Source organism: Brachycentrus maculatus, unplaced genomic scaffold, assembly GCF_059751285.1.
Source record: "Brachycentrus maculatus isolate JH-2025_06_01 unplaced genomic scaffold, ASM5975128v1 h1tg000420l, whole genome shotgun sequence".
NCBI lineage: Eukaryota > Metazoa > Arthropoda > Insecta > Trichoptera > Brachycentridae > Brachycentrus > Brachycentrus maculatus.
Genome location: NW_028281168.1, coordinates 466,310 through 489,676, shown reverse-complemented (window position 1 = coordinate 489,676; position 23,367 = coordinate 466,310). Strand labels below are relative to the sequence as shown.

Genomic DNA, 23,367 nt, shown 5'->3' with positions numbered 1-23,367 from the left:
AGACCAGTCTGATGATGTCGGTAACGACGAAACCCGGTCGCTGGTCAAATAAAAAAGTGGAAAAGCTAAAAATATTGGTTTTAATCTAATAATAAATTAAAAATGCAATTCCATCACGAAGTGTCAGTGGATAATATAAATCGATTAATAATGTTATGGCTGCTATAAAAAACGCATATGGCGGCTGTAATTTTTTTCTGTATTGTCTTTGGTCCATCATGGAAAGCATACAATTTAATTTTCTTTTATTGTTGATTCCTGACTTCCAGAATCACGGCATAAGGCCCCATCAAAAGATTATTACCTTATCTTTTTTTGACAAAATATTTGAAACTCTCCCATCTATCGACATTTTAGATAAGCTATTTAGTAGTGACTCAAACCACATTATTATGATGAATCAATAAATGCACGAATAATGATAGTAGTTATGATTCAATAATAAAAGAAACATGAAATAATGTTCGTAACTGGAAAATTAATATTTTTCTATTTCATTTAAAGAAATAATTATTTACCCCGATAATAAAAAAAATATACAAGGATATTTATGGATTCTATTTTTACATGTGGCAATATTTTATTTCCGTATGTTGCAAACTTGTACGCTACGTACACGTCAAAACTGTCAAACTGTCAATATAATTATCATCATGGAAGGTGCTGTTTTAGTAAGTTATTTAGTTATATTATCGTATTTTAATTTGTATATATTAATAATTAAGAAGAATAATTACTGTTTTATCGATCAAGCTATAAATTAGTCTTTTTTTTCGTAAATTTTCGGATCTTCATGACAATGAACGTCCGCCGGTCTACACGTTTTTGTTTTCCGTAATTTCTGCAACTCGTGATGAAATTTTACGAAAAATTGGTCAGATTTATGAAAAGTGATATGTTTTTATCATTTGGGTAATGTTTTTGTCGATTTTTTGTTATTTTAAAAGTCCCTTTTTGTAGTTTGAACTCGTATCGATTTTAGGTTTTGATTTTTCGTTTTTACATTATTTTTTTCGGTTGCAGCCCCCTACACTGTACGTTGTCAAAGGGATGTGTATCCTGGACAACGATGGCAATCGGATTCTCGCTAAATACTACGATAAAGAGAGATTTCCCACAGCCAAAGAACAGAAAGCTTTTGAGAAAAATTTGTTTAACAAAACACACAGGTTAGTCAAGTTTATTTTGTTTAAGCCTATTTCTTATTTAACTTGTGTCGGGTTGTGGTCCCGAGGCTAGTGTCGCGGACTCTTAAGTCAGAGTTTCTCGGTTCGAACCCACTCTACCACAACTTGATACCTATTTCTAATAATGAGCCGCTTAGGCTCACAGAAATAGTTTGAAATTGAAATATTTGTGTAAATAATAAAAACACAAATATTTCTCTTTTATTGTATATATATTTAAAAAAAAAAAAAAAAATATATATATATATATATATACAATAAAAGAGAAATATATATATAAAAATTGTATATATATAAAAAAAAACTAATTATCATGCTGCTTCTACGCAGGGGTAGGCGGAGAGAATAGAACGCCACACCACTCGGTCTTATTAAAAATTCTTCGCCTCTTCCACGTTCATGCATCTCCTCATACATACCCGATGATTATTTTGACTCCTAACCTTACCACTTTCAAGTATTTGGCATACCTGATTGTGCCAAGTTTTTTTCAGTCTTCCTCTGCTCCTTTTTCCAGCTACATTCGCCTCAAAAATTTGTTTTACCATTCTTTACTCACTCATCCGTTCCACACACCCAAACCATCTCAACACCCCTTTCTTAATTTTTTCGATAATGCTTATCTCAGCCTTGCATTCCTTCCTTATTTCACCCTGCGATCATCTATCATACATCAATTTGCCGCACATTCTTCTGAGAGATCGCATTTCGACTGCATTCAGTCTACTTGAGATGAAGAAGATCTCTTCTTCATCTATATTGAGATGTCAAAAAAATTATGTAAAAAATAACTCATAATTGGAGATAGCCCAGATTTGTGAACAAGTATTTGAACACACTCAAAATGTTCTGGATAATATGCAATTGGTTTTATCCAATGGATGATTCAAATTGAACGATCCTGCCAAATTGAAGGAAAAATAAGTTGTATTTTTTTCTTTTCAGAGCGAATGCTGAAATCATTATGTTGGATGGACTCACCTGTGTATATAGAAGTAATGTGGACTTGTTCTTCTATGTCATGGGAAGCTCACACGAAAACGAGGTATATATGTCATCTGTTTTAAATGTATTCATATCGCTCACTCCTTTCAACAACGTCATATATCAAAAATTGACAATTATCAGTTGTGCATGTTTTCGAAATGCCCAGAAAATGTACTATATCCCAGCAAAAGAGGCACATTTTCAACTTAATATTTACCCGCTACAGGGCAGAATGTGTTGTTTTTGCATTTTGAAGAAAAGGTATTGTTTAATTATTTTTTGAAATTTACTAAATATTTTTCAAATGGAGAAAAAACCTTCAGGTTTTACATAAAAAGATCTGTTGCACAGTAAAAAGTTCAAAAAGTGGCTTGATATATATTTTTTAATACATTGTATTGTATTTTTCAACTTTATAAACGTTCTCCTGAAAATCAAGTTTTTGGAATATACTATATCCCAGCAAAAGAGGCATATTTTCATATAATAATAGTATAATAAATCCCTTACCGCACCCCAATGGTGCATAGGGCACTGCTTCATATAAACGCAGTGTTATCTCGATCGATTACACATGAAGGAAAGATGATCAGCCTTCCACTTTAGGTACCAGTGCAGTGTAATATTGAATAAATATTAGTGTGAAAAAATCACTTATATTTATTAAACCCCCCTGGGAATCGAACCCGGGACCTCCAGAAGGGTAGGCGAGCATGCTGACCATTACACTACGGAGGCGGACAGTATGGTGTATAAAATACATATAGCGGAAGGTCTTAACTATATGTACACAATTATCGAATACACGTAATTATCGAATACGTAAAAAAACCCCCGTCTTTAGTGTGCCAATTGTCATTGTTCCAGTTGATCCTGATGTCGGTGTTAAACGGGCTGTACGAGTCTGTGAGCCTGATCCTCAGGAGGGGAGTGGAGAAGCGCGCAGTGCTGGACAACCTGGACACCGTGATGCTGGCAGTGGATGAGATTTGCGACGGAGGGTGAGAGAAAAACATCCAAATCTTGATTTCCCTTCTTATAGATCCGAGGCTCTGTCTTTTGCGATATCCGTCTCTTGTGATGACTGCCAGCTGTCACGACCAGTGTTGCCATGTGCCAAACTGTAACTAACTAACTAACTAACCATCACGCCGCTTCCCCGCAGGGGTAGGCAGAGAGAATCGAACGCCACACCACTCTGTCTTTGCAAACATTCTTTGCCTCTTCTACATTCATGCATCTCCTCATACATACCCGACGATTATTACGACTCCTGACCCGGCCGCTTTCAAGTATTTGACATACCTGATTGTGCCAAGTTTTCCTCGGTTGTCCTCTGCTTCTTTTTCCAACTACATTCGCCTCATAAATTTGTTTAACCGTTCTTTCTTCACTCATACGCTCCACATGTCCAAACCATCTTAACACACCTTTCTTAATTTTATCGATAATGCTTATCTCAGCCTTATATTCTTTCCTTATTTCATCATTCGAACATCTATCAAACATCGTTTTGCCACACATTCGTCTGAGCGATCGCATTTTGACTGCATTCAGTCTGCTTTCATCCTTCTTTTGCCAACTCCATGCTTCGCTTCCATACATAAGGGTTGGAACCAGAACTCCATTGTGTACTGCCAGTTTAGCTTCCGCTGATAGATTTTTATTTGCTAAAACTGATTTTAGTGCACCATTCACTCTGTTCCCAGCATTCACTCTCCTTTCTATGTCTTTGAAATCTGTACAAAATCAACAACCCAAAATCTGTGTAGGGGCCTATTTGCCATTGCTTTGAAATTTTGATACAAATAGCGCAATCTGTTAAACAGAACTCACAGTATGCATATTCTTCACCCTTTTCACTTGTTTCTTAACAAATCTTAAAAAGATTATCTTCCAGCCAGCACTGATTAAAACGTTGCGTATTACGTGACGTGTATAAAAAATGAACACTCGGTCGCATGAACAAAATAGACATAGTTTGGGAAATCCTGCAGTACGCTGCGTAAATTGCGTAATGTTCCGTGACAAGACAAAATAGTACCCTATACTAATAATAACACCCTTATCCGCACCCCAATGGTGCATAGGGCACTGCGTCATATAAACGCAGTGTTATCTTGATCGTTTACACATGAAGGAAAGGTGATCAGCCCTCCGCTTCAGGTACCAGTCCGGGGTAATATTGAATAAATATTACAGTGAAAAAGTCACTTATATTTATTTGACCCCCTCCCCTGGGAATCGGACCCGGGACCTCCAGAACGGTAGCCGAGCGTGCTGGCCATTACACTACGGAGGCGGAAGTACCCTACCCAATAATAAATAACGCACCCCAATATAAAACGAATTCTCACCTACTTATTATCAAATGCTAATCATGCTCGAATCCATACATATTTTCATTCTTCTGTTTTATCATATACCATGTCCAATTCCAAAAATGTGTATAAAACTAAAAGTACTAGCTAAGAGTAAAATCTGTCATCTGTAACGGCAGCTTAAAATCTGTATCAATACAGATAAATCTGTATATATGGCAACACTGGTCACGAAATCGCTTTGGAGGTCTTCTTCCTTATAACGCTTCATCTCGTTAAGATGTCGAAATGTGAAAATAACTCCCCAAGTGAAAAATAAGGAAGAATATGGTAATAGATTTTACCGCAAAGTGACTGCCGAATCAATTAACTAACTAACTAACTAACCAACCATCACGCCTCTTCCCCGCAGGGGTAGGCAGAGAGAATAGAGCGCCACACCACTCTGTCCTTGCAAACATTCTTCGCCTCTTCCACGTTCATGCATCTCCTCATACATACCCGCCGATTGTTACGACTCCTAACCTGACCACTTTCAAGTATTTGGCATACCTGATCGTGCCATGTTTTTCTCGGTCTTCCTCTGCTTCTTTTCCCACTAACATTCGCCTCATAAATTTGTTTTACCGTTCTTTCCTCACTCATTCGTTCCACATGTCCAAACCATTTCAACACACCTTTCTTAATTTTATCGATAATGCTTATCTCAGCTTTGCATTCCTTCCTTATTTCAATTCCTTCCTTATTTCATTGCCGAATCAATTAATGAAAATAATATAAATTTTAAATCCTAATTGGAGATAATCCACAGATTTGTTAACAAGTATTCGGACACACTCAAAACGCTGTGAGAAATAAGGGCCTACTAATTAAAAAGCTAAAAATGTCCACCTCTGTGGTGTAATGATCAGCGTGTTTAGCTACCATGCTGGAGGTCCCTGACTCGATTCCCAGGGGGGGTGAGAATAAATAATAGTGATTTTACACTCTAATATTTATTTAATATTACTCTGGACTGGTCCCTGAAGCGCAGGAGTGATCACCTTGCCTTCATATAATTAACGGTCAAAATAACATTGCGTCAATACGATGCAGTGCCCTATGCACCATTGGGTGAGGATAAGGGTTAGAATTAAAAAGCTTACTCATATCAATTATAGGTACTCTCGAGAACTCACACATGAAACGACATGTGAATTTTGTGATGCATATGTATGGGTTACAAAAAAAATTATAATGTGGTTGTTGTATAATGTTTTTACTTGTCGCGCCATATTTCAACACACTGCTGTGTCTAAATTTCAAAGCAATCGGTTAATAACTTAACCCTTTCCACTCTGACCATTTTTTCTCATAACTGATCAGCTACTCTGATTTTAAAAAAAGCGACGTTTTTCTACCATTAAGATAAATATTTTGGCTCCCTAATTTTGGGACACTGTCTGGCAATTTGTATGACCATGTTAAATTAACATTAACTGTATTTATCTGAAATATTTGTTGGTAGAATATACTTGGGTGATAGAGAAGTCAGTGATTAAAGTTATACCTGCGCCGGGCCAGACATTGTGGCCCACGGAGCTGCCTACTAGAATCATACGTGCCAGAATGTCTGGCCTACAGAGTGGTAAGAGTTAAGGAGATTTGAATGCTTGAAGAAAGAGCATTATTTACGTATTATGCATGTCTCTGTTGATTTTAACCAAGTTATCAATTGAAGCATTAATATAACTTCCGAAATATGAGTTGTGTGGTCGTCAATCATGGGTAGGATGGTAAATGTTATACAGGCACAATGTGATCGCTTACACCAACTTATGACGTGTCAAAAGCCCTCTAAATACCCAGACTTTCGTATTCTTTTTCATCTTTTTTATTATTTTAATTTTAAAGGAATAACCCGCAAAGCCTCTACTTTTAGAGGCTTGTCTGCAGGTAGGAAAGTAAGGATAGGGAAGGTAAATGTGAAAAATACATCACAAACACCCAGACCAATTGAAAATAAATCTTTCTTGAATTCATTTTGCAATTGGCAGGAATCGAACCCACAACGCCAGTTTCGCAGTCGAGCGTCTACCCAACTACGCCACGGCGCCTGTCTGTTGGAATGTCAAAAAAAAAGGAATAAAGACTTCGCCTTTCTCTGGTACTTACCTAACCTAATCTAACCTAACTGAATCTCTGATACATGATCTCTTTGCAGGATAATCCTGGATGCAGATCCCATCTCGGTGGTGGGTCGAGTAGCCCTCAGAACTGACGATGTGCCGTTAGGAGAGCAAACTGTATCACAGGTAATTATTAATCAACATTTTACTTATATCGTTACAAATTCTGAAATCAATATTTCTTCAAACCCTTCCCGTACTGATCATGCAAAGATAACGCATGATCCGAAGCGGGCCACCAAAAGACCCCAGTTTATATTTGTATGGAAATCGTAGTACGCAACTCGCAGCGAGAGTCATAGATGAGACGTCCTTTCGAACACGCAGTCAAGCGCCGACTAAGCGAAAGCCAGAAATCGGATCAAACGAACGCGGAATATAGTAATCGCTTCGCTTCCTTGTGGTATTACGACATTTATTGGAGTGAAGGAAATAACATGTCGCTAGGAGAAAAAATTAACATACTGATATATCGCTTACTCCTTTCAACAACATCATATATCAAAAAACTTGATTTTTCTGGAGATCGTTTTTAAGTTTAAAAATATAATAAAATGTATTAAAGATAAATATTAAGCCATTTATTGAACTTTTTACTGTACGACAGATATTTTTAAGTAAAACCTGAATGTTTATTCTCCATTTGAAAAATATTTAGTATATTTTTAAAAAATAATTAAACAATACCTTTTTTTCAAAATGCAAAAACAACACTTTGCTCTGCTCTGTAGCGGGTAAATATTAAGTTAAAAATATACCGCTTTTCCTGGGATATAGTACATTTTCTGGGCATTCTGAAAACATGCACAACTGATAATTTACAATTTTTGATATATGACGTTGTTGAAAGGAGTGAGCGATATAAGTATGTAGATCTCGCGACACCGTATGATTGTGCTTTTTATTGAAAATGATGTTTTGAAACATTTAATTATTTGATATTGTAAAAATAAAGAAGGGAAAATTTTCTTTAATATAGGATGTTTTTTTAAGAGGTTTGGTGTTTAAACTGGGAACATTGTTTCTACAGACTATCAATTTGGCAGTTGGCAGTTGATTTGTAGTCAGTACGTTTTGCCATTTCACCATGAATAGACTGAATGACCATTATGCGCGTCGTAGGTTCGGTGAATGGGCCTAAAACAATATTCAGCTTGATCCTATTTTTCCACGCAAAATTTTGTTCACCGATGAGGCACATTTTTGGTTAAATGGCTATGTCAATAAAAAAATTCATTTTATTTATTGTTTCGGCATTAACTTTGTGGTAAGACATGTTACAATGATTAAAGAAAACACTTCGTTTTTTACCACTTGAGTTTTATTATAGACTACATGTTTCAGAAGTTAAACTTCCATCATTCAAGTCTGTATAATAACATATACAGACTATATATATAATTATTATACAGACCTGAATGATGGAAGTTTAACTTCTGAAACATGTAGTCTATAATAAAACTCAAGTGGTAAAAAACGAAGTGTTTTCTTTAATCATTAAAAAATTCATTCAATGCGTAAATGTATAATTAAAGTATACCTAAAATCTAAACTTATTATTTATTACATTTATTGAGTTGTTAAAGTTATTACAAGCAATGTGTACTAGTTACACATCACCGGAAAGGAAGGGTTAAAACAAAGCTTTTGTGATGTCATAATGAAGCTGTCAAAGATAAACTATGAAAAAAAACATGGATAATTTTGATTTGTATAAATAAAGTCATGATTCCTGATGGTTTTTTCTAAATAAAAAAATTCCTCATAGGAATTTGAGCCTATATAAACAGCCATGCTTATAACCAAAGTTCAGTGACATTTATTTCCAAAATAGCACTTATACTGCCATATGTGGTTGTATTTAAACACTTATATCACACTTCAGATAATTTTATGTTTTACCCACCAAATTTCACTTAAAACAAAGTTTGTGTGACATCATCATTAAGATGCTGCCAAAGAAAACCCACGAAATAAAACATGGATAATTTTGATATAACCCATGCTTACTGGTGTAAATATTTTATTTTATTCGAGAAAAAATGTTGCTAATAGTATTGATAAGAAGCACATTTTTCATTAAAAAATTTTATACGAAATTCAAGTGCATCCTTATACTCGAAAATAATATAAAAATGTCAAGTGTTTGATTTAAAATACCGGCTAAAAATGGGCATATATTCGATGCCGCGGGACGTATATCTCTATCTGGCAACATTGTAGTGATGGGAATCATACAATAAATAGTGAAGTCCACCACACAGAACTACACATTCATTTGTAGTACACAAAAACACACTTGAATTGTGTAATATGATGTTATATTATTTATTGACTTTAACTTTGTTCATCATTTTAAATTCAATCAATTTTAACTTGCATACAATTAAATTATCACTTCTTCTTCTTCAAACCCTTGCCCGCACTCCAATGGTGCATAGGGCACTGCATAATATAAACGCAGTGTTATCTTGATCGTTTTACACATGAAGGAAAGGTAATCAGCCCTCCGCTGCAGGTACCAGTCAAGGGTAATATTAAATAAATATTATATTGAAAAAATTACTTATATTTATTTGATTCCTTCCCCTGAGAATCGTGACTGAGAGTGCTGACCATTACACTACAGAGGCGGCCACTCAGTTACAAACAAACGTCAAGTCATAAACAATTTAGAAATACATAAAGATTTTAATTCTGATAAAACGTCAATTAACAAAATATGCTTTTTCAAAATGCGTCACCATTATTACCTTTGTTTCCTTTTACAAAATGTCCCGTTCTTAACTCCCCCCTCTCTATTTATAACCCTACCAACCTCTATATATATATATATATATATATATATATATATATATATATATATATATATATATATATATATATATATATATATATATATATATATATTTTCTCGTTAGTTTTACTATTCACCTGTCGATGAAAACAATAGTTTTCGAAACTAGTCGTGTAATGAAATAAAACTCATTTATTGGTATTATACAAGTGTTTAATTTTTTTTAAAATAATTAATGTGATGTTGATTTGCGGGTTATATTGGATATTTGTTTCTGTGGTTGCGGGTATACTTTTTTGTACTCGAACATACGAGATACGGCTTGTCGCGTTCGGGCGATAGTATAGAGTACGTATTACATACGTTCGTATGGGTAGGCGGTTAATAAATAATTAATTTTTCAGCTTATATCTTTGTCCAAACTGCTTTGTGAAAATGTTTGAAAGATCGCTTACTGTGATTTTAAATTACCTAACGTCCGAGTGACTCTTAAATCTGTTTACGGCTTATGCAATACCGCTTATCGTGTCCCTACTTTTTAATGCTTTTTATTTTATCCACAACATTTTGGGTGTCCAAGTCCTTGTTCACAAATGTATAGTCAATCTGGTTGTATCAAAAGTTAGTTATATAGTTGTATGACTAGATGTAAAGGAAGCTTAAAGTGTATGTCAAGACAGACAAGTATGGCGTTCAATCCTCTGTGAAACGTCTTGTTGGTAGTAGTAGTAGATTTAGTTTTCGCAACATTTTGAGTGTGTCCAAATCCTTGTTCACAAATCTCAAGAATAATTATTTGTTATAATATCAATTAAAATATAATACTTAGTGTAATACCATTTTGCGTATACACAAAATGAACGATGAATGATAAGGAGAGTGTTATATTACCATAACACAAAGTTAACAATGCTTTAAAAATCACTCTGTGTTTATTATTGTCAAGAATTGATGGATCATCTCGCCTTTGTATAATTAAGGATTAAGTGAAAATTGCATCAAAATAATCCAGTGCTCTATGCACCATTGGGTGCGGATAAGTTTAGAAGACCAGCAATAGTGACAGCATAATTTAAGTGTTTATAAAATATTTATTTTATTTTATTTGAAAAAATACAACTATTTTTAATACAATTTTTAATTTTTATTTATAAGGTAAATGTTTTCATATATTTGGGAAGTATGTTTTCTAGGGATGTTCAATAATGGGCTGAATAGTGAACTTTACACAAGTGTTAAGTGATCACTTAAGCCAGCCAAATGCCAGGTCGTAAGCCCTGGGAAGCTCAGACCTCCATCTTCTTTTATAAAAAAGAAGAATGATAGATGTTTTATATCAAGTTGAGACACCTAAATTGATATCTCATTTGTAGGGTGAATAGTCCAGTGTCTGATATAATAAATAATATTAGCACATTGTTTGCAGGAAACGCTTAAAAGCATATTTTACATACTGTTTGTAGATAGCGGGAAACGCTTGCAAGCTTTCTATTTGCTTACTTTAGGTAGAGAGCGAGAGACGCTTGCAAACATTGTACAGATGGGAATTGGGTGTTGCGGCTACTTGTGATTAGTATACTGAGGGTCGGGGGGCAGATTGCCAGAGTATAATTAGGGTCCTTTTCCATACTGTTGGTCGAGAGCGGGAGGCGCTTGCGAGCGTTCTATTTGCTTACTTTAGGTAGAGCGCGAGAGACGCCTGCAAACATTGTACAGATGGGAATTGGGTGTTGCGGCTACTTGTGATTAGTATACTGAGGGTCGGGCGGCATATATATTAGTGAAAGTTTATTATTATTACCTTGAAGCTATGTGATCAGTTCAAAAAAAGAATGAGGCTTTGTGGTATAAAGTTTTTAAAATGGCGCTCACTATCTTTCCGCTTCTGTCTGTCGTCTTTTGTCGCTCTATCGGGATTTTCTTTAAATTATCTGATTGTTCTTTTAACTAGCTAATGGTCTGTCAAACAGTTATTACATGAGAGTATTATTATTATAGGTGATCGAGGCGGTACACAGCCTTTTCTGGTAGCAGCGGAAGACAGACTACAGTATCGCGAGAGCCATTACAGACTAGTAGACTAAAGCGTCGGCCATCTTGTTGACCAATGTGTCGGCCATTTTGTAGAATAAAGCGTGGACCAGTTTGCAAACGCAGACATCTGTGCGCGTACCACCAAATTAGGGACAATTCTCACAATCGTTGGCAGAAAGACAAACGGTCACCTCTCGTGTTGACAACATCTTTCTTTCTTCGAACGTATATCGCCTTTTCCACATGCATGCATCTCCTCATACATACCTGCTGATCATTCCTCTATAAATATCTTCAGCAATTTTAGCATGCGTATTAGAAAAAAACTCATATTTTTAAATGAAATTTTACTTGGTAAATACCGCTTGTCCGCCTCCGTAGTGTAATGGTCAGCACGCTGGGCTACCGTACTGGAGGTCCCGGGTTCGATTCCCAGGCTGAGGTTAAAATATATATGAGTGATTTTTTCACTCTAATATTTATTCAATATTAACCTGGACTGGTTCCTGAAGCGGAGGGCTGATCACCTTTCCTTCATCTGTTAACGATCAAGATAACACTGCGTTTACATGATGCAGTGCCCTATGCACCATTGGGGTGCGGATAAGGGTTTGAAGAAATACCGCTATTACTTAAAATCTATTGTGACACGTGTTTCAATGTATTCCGCATCATTTTCAAACACCAATCAATTAATATCAAACGCAATTGATGAAAAAATCTCAAGACTGAAGCAATTTAAAATACAATTGAGTATTTTAAAATACTTGTTCACAAATTTGGGTTATCTCCACATGGGACATATTTTTAAGTGGAATTACTCCTACATATATCACTTCCAAAAATTTGAGTAGTGTGGTTGGCAATCATGGGTAGAATGGTGAATGTTGCATGTTTGTAAAGTGATTTCTTAACCAGCCTATCGCAGTCATAGGCCCTGTAAATACCCAGACTTTCATATTCTTCTTCATCTATGTTGAGATGCCAAAAATCAATATAACTCAATTGTGCTGTGTAGTTGTTGCGGTGAGCACTAAAAAACCGCATCATCTTTATTTAAAATTCCATACTGTTTATTGGTGAATTTTGGACCTTTAAAAAACATATGGTATTGGAATTTTTGTAACATTCCAGTTTCCACTTTTATTGTTACTTTGTTTTCAAACCTTCATCCGCACCTGATGGTGCATAGGGCACTGCATCATATAAACACAGTGTTATCTTAATCGTCAACATGTGATCAGGTGAAAGGTGATTAGCCCTCCGCTTCAAGTACCAGTCCGGGGTAATATTGAATAAATATTAGAGTGAAAAAAATCACTTATATATATATGACCCCCCTCCCCACTAGGAATAAAACCCGGGACCTCCAGAACGGTAGCCGGGCGTATAAATAATACAAACACAAATATTTCTCTTTTAATAAAAAAAAATATGTTACAACATTTTGAGTGTGTCCAAACACTTGTTGTATCTATGTTGAGATGTCGAAAAATAGTATAATAAGATGTCAGGCACCAGTACAGGGTAATATTGAATAAATATTAAAGTGAAAATCACTTATATTTATATGACCCCTCCCCCTGTGAATCGAACCCGGGACCTCCAGTACGGTAGCCGTGTGTTTTGACCATTACACTATGGAGTCGGACGCTTTGTTTTAGGCGAAAGCAATCGACTTTCATTCACTTTTTGACTAGAATCTTGAATAGTTTCAGGGTGATTTTTCCAATTCTTCAAGTTTTCAATGTCATGTCAATTGTCTTTCTGCCAATGATGTTATTATTTACAGCAAATTATCTGAGCATTATATTACCAATATAAACCAGTCAAGCCATAAATTTTAAAAAAATAATACCAATTATGCAGTACTATTTTGTATACATTATATTTTAGAAAATTGCACTTAAAGATTATGATATACACTCAGACCTCGCTTTGCGTCGTTACTGAATTTAAGACTCATTTGCGCTGTGCGTCGTTGTTTTTTTTTAAATTATTATTTAGTGAATCATTTTTAAATTTTCCAAAAAGTAATTTCCCATTTTGTAAATTTAAATTTTGTTTAAATTCGTGGAATTTTTTGGACGTATCTACGACGCAAAGTGAGGTCTTAGTGTCTTGCCAATAGCAACAAAAAAATACAAATTGTACAATATTGTTTTATATACATTGTATTTTAAAAATCATACTAAAAGATTACGATATATTGCCATATGTAAAACAAAAAAAATACAAATTGTGCAATACTGTTTTACAGGTTAGCGTAAAATTGGTTTCCCTAGCGAAAAAGTTATAATATTTGCAAATAGCGTTGTGCGTCGATCGTATTTGACATGTGTGAACTAGACTGTTGCAGTATACAAACAGATTCAAGGTGGCGCAAAATTGATCATCCAATTTTGTTTTTTTGAATAATTTTTTAATTAATAAAAAAAATGGTTTTGAGTGATGGAAATCTTTATTTGGACATAATTTTTTTTTGTAAAGTGAAAAAGACGATATCCGTAAAGTGGCTGCCGCCAGTGTTGAAACATTTATTATTTATTATTTACGATAAAGATCTTTCCTTTTATACTCCAATGGAATATATATATATATATATATATATATATATATATATATATATATATATATATATATATATAAATAAATATATATGCCCGTTTTATCAATCTGTTTGTATACTGCAGCTGTCTAGTTCACAAATGTCAAATATGATTGACGCACAGCGACTTTTGCAAAAATTAAAACATATTCCGACAGGGTGGTTTATTTTTTTAATAAACATTTGTATTGAACAGGCGCCGTGGTATAGTTGGGTAGACGCTCGACTGCGAAACTGGCGTCGTGGGTCTGATTCCCGCCAACTGCAAAATCAATTCAAGAAGGATTAGTCTGGGTGTTTGTGATGTATTTTTCACATTTACCTTCCCTATCCTTACTATCCTACCTTCAGACAAGCCTCTAATAGAAGCTTTACGGGTTATTCCTTAAAAAAAAAAACTAAAAGATTGCAATATATTGTGTAAATGTACATGAAAGAATAAATAAATAATAATAATAAATAATAAATCCCTTACCGCACCCCAATGGTGCATAGGGCACTGCTTCATATAAACGCAGTGTTATCTCGATCGATTACACAATATAATCACAGAAATCAAAATGAATATCATAAGAAATCAACATGAATATTCATGTATTCTCGGTGAATATTGCATAACTTGACTAAAAACTTATCCGCACCCAATGGTGCATAGGGCACTGCATCGTATCGAGGCAGTGTTATCTTGATCGTTAACACATGAAGGAAAAGTGATCAGCCCTCCACTTCAGGTACCAGTCCAGTGTAATATTGAATAAATATTAGAGTGAAAAAATCACTTATATTTATTAAACCCCCCTGGGAATCGAACCTGGGACCTCCAGAACAGTAGGCGAGCATGCTGACCATTACACAACGGAGGCGGAATAAATAAATAAGTAAATAAAAACTTTCATTATAATGCTCAGATAATTTTTGTATATTTAAGATAAGCATTACATATTTTTACAAATATTATATCCAAATGTGCTATGGAAATAATACTATTTTTGTGATAATATTGAATTAAAGTATTACATATAATTAAGTATTTTTTGATAAATTTATATCTCTAAAGAAAATTGTCACAAATGCAACAAAGAGTACAAAATTGTGTGTTTTTTTTGTTGACATTTTTAAAGAACAACATATCCTATTAAACAAATTTTAATTGACTATAATTATTGTTTTTTCATAAATTATTAGATTAGAGACATCTATGAGTTCTCTGTTGTAACTTTTGTTTATTACATCAGCGTTCAAAGTGATTTACCCAATAAAATTTATTGATTTGGATCAATGCACACAGATTGATAAATAAGTTTATTTTCATATTCAATTCTCTATGTTTATAATGAGCATTTTACTATATTTTTTCATTAATTCCAATGCTGACTAGATGGTAATTTATTTCTTTCAAATAATATTTTTTCTTATTGTAAAAAAAATAATTGTACCAACTAAAATAGGAACCTTTTTCTGAAGTTTTAAATACTACAATACAGTGAATATACGCAGAGCAGGTTACTTGTGAAATTATGCAATATTATCTGTGTTCCTATTTCTTATAACTATTGTAGAAACAGAAATATAATCATTTAAAGTCCTCTATTTTCACTCTAAAATAGGGACCCTTTTCTAACGTTAAATACTACAATACAGTGAATACGCGCGGAGCAGGTTACTAGTGAAACTATGCAATAAATTAGAGTATAATATTATCCGTGTTCCTATGTCTTATAACTATTGTAGAAACAGAATTATAATCATTTAAAGTCCTCCAATTTCACTCTAAAATAGGGACCTTTTTCTAACGTTAAATACTACAGTACAGTGTATACGCGCGGAGCAGGTTACTCGTGAAACTATGCAATAAATTAGAGTACAATATTATCTGTGTTCCTGTGTCTTATAACTATTGTAGAAACAGAATTATAAGCATTTAAAGTCCTCCAATTTCACTCTAAAATAGGGACTATTTTTAAAAATATATTTTTCGATTGCGATATGTGATATTCGCAGTAAATAAGTAAAAAAAAATACCAGTTTTCTTCCTGTTGAATCAGTACCTAACTTCTAGCTTATCTTATCATATTTTTTGCTAGTAACATGAGTAGAGGCAGGTGCATCCATAAATTAAATATTCCCTTGGTGCCTTATCTTTTAATTTCATTTTTATACCTCTCTTTAGATTGTAACACATACCATATTAGATAAGGGAAATTGGTTTATGATTGTGAGAATGTTTTGAATGTAGCGCTGGAATTTGCAGTTTGGAAATTGTATTATCTTTTTAATTAATTACTTTTTCTTACTGTACTTAGTTCCTTTGTTTGATTTCAACACCCAGTTATTGTAAATTGATGAGGAAACTGGCTGTGCCCAGTCAAGCTTTGCCATAGCTAAGTCTTGTCAAATAGAAAAGAAAGAAAATATAAAGCACACATTTCTGATATGTTTCATTTCACAATGCTTTTGAAGCAATGAAAATTTAAAAAATCTATGAAACAACAATGTGTTTTAAAATGCAAAGCGACACGGCTGTCAAGAAGCACGCTGTCCGCCATTGAAAATGTTTAATATTGCGTGTGTTGCTTACATGTCGGCGATGCCTTTGCGATATAAAAAGGCAATAATTCTTTCATTTTTCTATCTTGTTTCAAGGAATTTATAAAATACTTGTATATTATTCGGGTATCGGTAATAATAACTACGGTAGTAATTAGGATGCAATCGGTTTATTTAACTGGTCGCTTTGACAGTGCAAGGACAAGTGTGTGCAGTCTCCTTTATAACAATCTCATAAGGATTGCGTCTTATAACATAAACATTCCTCGCGGAAACCCCTGCCCTGCCCCTAGCGGGCGCACAGGGTCATAGTTCAAGCTGTTAGAATTGTTGCGCCGTAACAATATTATATTTTAAAAGCAGTGTTAACTTTGTGCTACTGTAATATAACACTCTCCTTATCATTCATCCTTCACTCTGTGTAATAAATACCACTTAAAAACTTTACTTTATAACTACCAGTTCCCGAATAATTTACGAATAACCAGTTTCGGAATAACCTTATTTCAAAACTATTAATCCTGTTGTAGAGTTTTTAAGTGGTATTACAGAATGTGAACAATGAATGACAAGGAGAGTGGTATATAATACTTAAATTAAACCTAGATTACGGGAAATTTGTAAAATTTGCAATGGATATTCCACATCTGTGTGGGCAACGAGGCAACACCTGTAAAGAATGTAGTAACAACCAGCGCATCTTGGTTTTTTAACCATATTTTATATAAAGTAAAAAAAAACATGTTGCACTTATTTTTAAATGTTTTTAATAAACATTTTTGCTGAAATGTGAACTTTCTTACCATCATATATTTTATGGTACCGTACTAACACATTGTTTGCGGGAAACGCTGAAAAGCGTCTTTTACATACTATCAGTAGAGAGCGGGAGACGCTCATAAGCGTTCTATTTGCTTACTTTTGGTAGAGCGCGAGAGACGCCTGCAAACATTGTACAGATGGGAATTGGATGTTGCGGCTACTTGTGATTAGTATACTGAGGGTCGGGCGGCAGACTGCCAGAGTATAATTGGGGTCCTTTTCCATACTGTTGGTAGAGAGTGGGAGACGCTTGCGAGCGTTCTATTTGCTCACTTTAGGTAGAGCGCGAGAGACGCCTGCAAATATTGTACACATGGGACTTGGGTGTTGCGGCTACTTGTAATTGGTATACTGAGAGTCGGGCGGCAGACTGCCAGAGTATAATTAGGGTCCTTTTCCACAATGTTGGTAGAGAGCGGGAGACGCTTGCAAGCGTTCTATTTGCTTACTTTAGGTAGAGCGCGAGAGACGCCTGCAAACATTGTACAGATGGGAATTGGGTGTTGCGGCTACTTGTGATTAGTATACTGAGGGTAGGGCGAAAACGATCTGAGTATAAGTAGGGTCGGGTTTGATGAACAAAACCGCCCGACAACAATGTGTAACGGTACATAGAAACAAATCCCGTGATCTAGGGTGAAGAATGAAAATATTTGTCTGGGCTCAGAACAGAGACAATACTAGTAAGTTAGACAGTGTATAAAAAATACATGTATGTATACGCTTTTCAAAAATAAATAAATAAATTTACCATGACGGTATCTTGGGGGCAGCTCTTATACAAAGTGTTAAATACTTACCATTCCTTTTATATTGTTTTCTTTTTGTTTTAAGATGTAAATTTTTTAATGTGAAATATGTTGAATGATGTTTAAACTATGTAGGGTAAACCATACAATAACTGGTCACTGATAGTAACTGGCGTGCTGCTCAGAATTGATGACTATTTTATGTAAGATTTAATTTTTTAAATAGAGAAATATTTGCATTTTAAAAGTATTTCTTAAATTTTTGAATAATTATTTTAATATATCTTTTATATTAAAAACATTGTGAGTGAGTGGTATGGTAATATAACACTCTCATTATCATTTATCATTCACTTTGTGTGGGAATGGTTATTGCAAAACTGAAACCTAAGTCGTGAAGTAGAGTTTTTAAGTGATATTACGCTGGTAACTATGAATGATAAGGAGATTATTCTAAAATTTAAATTAAGAAAGGTGTGTTGAGATGGTTTGGACATGTGGAACGAATGAGTGAAGAAAGAATGGTGAAACAAATATATGAGGCAAATTTAGCTGAAAATAGGAGCAGAAGAAAACTTGGGATGTACCAAGTATTTCAAATCCTTGGTCGTGGTCAGGAATGGGAATAATCGATTGGTATGTGTGAGGAGAAGCATGAATGTGGAAGAGGCGAAGAATGTCTGCAAAGACAGAGTGGCGTGGTGTTATATTCTCTCTACCTTCTTAGTTTATTTTTACGGCATCTTTTTTTAGATAATAACATCGATATTATTTATTATAAATGCTGGTAGTTGGTAGAATTCCATTTTCAATTTTTTGGTTATGTATCCAAAATAAAACAAAATCACTTGATGGAATTTCAGTTTTATTTTTATATATAAAATGATCTATAATGTGACTCTTTCGTCTTATCAAGACATTATCAAAACTATGATAAGATTAAATGCGTCAATATTTTCAAACAAACACATCAATAACATCAATATTTTCAGCAGTGATGAGACAGATGGCCAGCTGCTATATGGTTTACCCTATTCTGTATAAATCCATTATATTAAATTGTATGTATTATTCTACTTTATCGTAGTCCTACAGGAGAAAGTGACCAACTAACAAAACGTACAACGTTCAGGAGGACCATTTAAGTCACTTTTGCTTGGCAAGAAAATAAACATCAATGCAGTTAGTCATTTTTAACATGTCAGTATATTATACTTCCAAGTTTAAAATCCATTGGGATTTTTTCCACGGCAATATTAAGCTAGTAAGATATCAAATAGTCAATGATCACGTTTTTGTTAAAAATGCACTAGGTCACTTTCTCCTGTATGACTACGATATATCGCTCACTCATTTCAAGAACGTCATAAATCAAAAATCGTCAATTTTCAGTTGTGCATATTTTCGAAATGCCCAGAAAATGTACTATATCCCAGCGAAAGAGGCATATTTTTAACTTAATATTTTCCCGCTACAGGGTAAAAAGTGTTGTTTTTGCAATTTGAAGAAAAGGTATTGTTGAATTATTCTTTTAAATATACTTAATATTTTTCAAATGGAGAAAAAACCTTCAGGTTTTACCTAATAAGATCTGTTGCACAGTAAAAAGTTCAGTAAAAGGCTTGATATTTATTTTTAATAGATTGTATTATATTTTTAAACATTAAAAACGTTCTCCTGAAAAATCATTTTTTTTTATTTATGACGTTCTTGAAAGGAGTGAGCGATATTTACTTTAGTTAGCTAACATCTACTGTTACCTACATTATTTTCAATAAAATATTTTGCTTAAAAATTGGGTTTTCGAATTTTTTTTTTTTTCATTTTCAGTTTCTTCTTTTGACCTTGCCTGCACACAATGGTGTAAAGGGCACCGGTAGAAATGAAAGAATAGCAGTAATGGCTAGCTATCCAGTCAATAAATAATTTTTAGAAATATTTTTAATTATTTTGAAGGTTTTTGTGAATTTTTGGTTAGCCTTAAATAAGATCTTTTCAAAATATTTTAATATTTCGTGGTCTTCTTCTTCCTGGCTCCATCCCAACTTTGATCTTTGTAGACTGTTGTGGTCAGCTCTCCTTTTCTTCAGGTTGTAGGTCCTTCTATCATGGACAACGTCACCTAGGTCATGCCTTGGAATCATGTTATCTCTCTGCAGCATCCATGAATTCTTTGGTCTTCCTCTAGATGTCTTTCGAGGAAGATTCATGGCGATCGTATGGCTTACAATATTTTGAATATACCTCTATTTCCATTGTGACACGTTTTTTAAAGCATTTAACATTTTCATTATCAAACTAATTGTAGGTGATCAAATTGGAAAACTTCTCAATATTTGGCCACACTCAAAATGTTGTAAATGAATTATCTGGTCAAATTATAAGCTTAAATAATAAAAATGAAAATGGTATTTTCTGGCATTTCTCATGTGTGTGATTATAATCTAGGATTCGGACCTCACATACTAATATAAGAGTTTCTGCTTAATATAAGCTTCTTTGCATCTCACCAATAGATGTCTCTAGTGAAGTTCTAGTGATTCAAGAACAAGGTTTCTAAATTGGTTCATATATATGAAACTTCCAAGAATTTGAATAGTGTGGTTGTCAATAATGGGTAGAATTGGTGAATGTTACACGTGTGTAAAGTGATCACTTAAACCAGCCTACGACGGTCGTCAGCCCCGTAAATGCCCAGACTTCCATATTCTTCTTCATCTTTGATGAGATGTCAAAAAATAATATGGAAAACTTAATTTCATGACGAATTCTGTGAGTTTTTTTCTAATTTTTTTAAAACTTTTAATAATTTTTTATCATGTTCAATGATATAAACAACATATTCTCTTGAATTAAAAAAATATGTAGATCGGTAAACATATTTTTATTTTAAAAAACCATGTTTTAAATATGGGTTTTCTTTGACAGCGTCATTACGATAGTGTTACACAAAATTTGTTTTAAGTAAAATGTATGTAAAACAAAATAATCCGAAGTGTGGTTTTAGTGTTGAAATACAACCATAGATGACAGTACAAGTGCCATTTTATAATTAAATTATAAAAAGGGTTTTATTCATTAATTTCACAACCTGGGTGATGCCTGAAAACAATATTTTGAATTCCACCCCACTTGTTATTTTTAAATCTCAACATAGATGAGAAAGAATGTGGAAGTCTGGGTATATATGAGTTCCAAAAATTTATGTAGTGTGGTTGTCAATCATGGATAGAATTAAAATTACACAACGCTCACTCCTTTCAAGAACGTCATAAATCAAACTTGATTTTTCAGGAGAATGTTTTTAAAAATATAACACAATGCATTAAAAATAAATATCAATTATATATATATATATATATATATATATATATATATATATATATATATATATATATATATATATATATATATATATATATATATATATATATATATATATATATATATATATATATATATATATATATATATATATATATATATATATATATCTTTTTAGGTAAAACCTGAAGGTTTTTTCTCCATTTGAAAAATATTTAGTATGTTTAAAAAAATTATTAAACAATACCTTTTCTTCAAAATGCAAAAACAACACTTTCTGCCCTGTAGCGGGTAAATATTAAGTAAAAAATATCCCTCTTTTGCTGGGATATAGTACATTTTCTGGGCATTCTGGAAACATGCACGACTGAAAATTGTCAATTTTTTATTTATGACGTTCTTGAAAGGAGTGAGCGATATATGATATTTCAAACTACTTAGTGTATTTGCCAGTTTATAGAACGTTAAAAACATTATAATATGCATCATTATGTCAAAATTGCATATTTTCGAGTTAACGTTTTTTGCCAGTACTCCCACGATATATGAAAATACTATTTCCTTACCATATTACTTATATTTGCAGGTGATATACTATTTCCTTACCATATTACTTATATTTGCAGGTGATATACTATTTCCTTACCATATTACTTATATTTGCAGGTGATCCAGTCGGCCCGGGAACAGTTGAAATGGTCACTGCTGAAATGATGAATTTCCACTGGACAAATGGAATTGTCGGTTTTTGTGTGTTAATGTATATTTTAAGGAAATTTTAAATAAATCTCACTACTTATCTTATTCCCATGTTTTATTTAACTAGTTAACCATCACGGCGCTCTGCAGGGGTAGGCAGAGAGAAGAGAATGCCACTCCAAAAAAAATTAAAATAAACAATTTTTCTTTGTGAGTTACATGCAACGGAACGTCAAGACCAATATATTTTTCTAAAATGTTCCCTGAAAAAAAGTGAAGCATATCCAATTCATTCAAACCCTCGTCGGCACCTGTTTAACGTCTAACGTTATTATGTTTTATATATTCTGAAAGCAATTGCTTAACAAATTTTATTGATTCTGTCAATGTCAATGGTGCATAGGGCACTGCATCATATAAACACAGCGTTATCTTGATCGTCAACATATGAAGGAAAGGTGATCAGCTTTGCGCTTCAGGTACCAGTCCAGGGTAATATTGAACAAATATTAATAATAATAATAAAACCCTTATCTGCACCCCAATGATGCATAGGGCACTGCGTCATATAAACGCAGTGTTATCTTGATCGTTTACACATGAAGGAAAGGTGATCAGCCCTCCGCTTCAGGCACCAGTCCAGGGTAATAATATTGAATAAATATTACAGAGAAAAAATCACTTATATTTATTTCACCCCCCTTGGGAATCGAACCCGGGACCTCCAGAACGGTAGCCGGGCGTGCTGACCATTACACTACGGAGGCGAACATATATTAGAGTGAAAAAATCACTTATATTTATTAGATACCCTGGGAATCGAACCCAAGACCTCCGGGGTATCTAATTCACTTAGCGTAAAATCCAATCCATGTTTGGAGTTAAATTTAACACACGCTACTCTTGACCAAACACAGCACGAGTTAAATACAACTCACATAGCGTTCATTGAAATAATTCCTATGGTCTAGGGTTAAACTTACTTATAACCCTTATCCGCACCCAATGGTGCATAGGGCACTGCATCGAATTTATGCAGTGTTATCTTCATCATTACTTACATGAAGGCAAGGTGATCACTCTTGCGCTTCAGGAACCAGTCCAGGGTGATATTAAACAAATAT

The 23,367-nt window shown here is 33.8% G+C and overlaps 1 protein-coding gene across 1 annotated transcript; it reads left to right on the top strand.

Moving 5' to 3' along the window:
- The first annotated feature begins 612 nt into the window (after positions 1-612).
- On the top strand, positions 613-22,348 carry LOC148302720 (coatomer subunit zeta-1-like). Its single transcript, XM_088271090.1, has 6 exons — positions 613-671; positions 1,024-1,169; positions 2,133-2,232; positions 3,042-3,175; positions 6,699-6,789; positions 22,211-22,348. The coding sequence occupies exons 1-6, from the start codon at positions 654-656 to the stop codon at positions 22,256-22,258; spliced, it is 537 nt and encodes a 178-aa protein (XP_088127216.1). The 5' UTR covers positions 613-653; the 3' UTR covers positions 22,259-22,348.
- Positions 22,349-23,367: the final 1,019 nt, after the last annotated feature.

Bases quoted from the DNA above. Each gene is read 5' to 3' on its own strand.
- LOC148302720 (XM_088271090.1), top strand. The intron at 1,170-2,132 runs GTTAGTCAAGTT...TTTTCTTTTCAG, and splicing joins TTGTTTAACAAAACACACAG to AGCGAATGCTGAAATCATTA. The intron at 3,176-6,698 runs GTGAGAGAAAAA...ATCTCTTTGCAG, and splicing joins GATGAGATTTGCGACGGAGG to GATAATCCTGGATGCAGATC.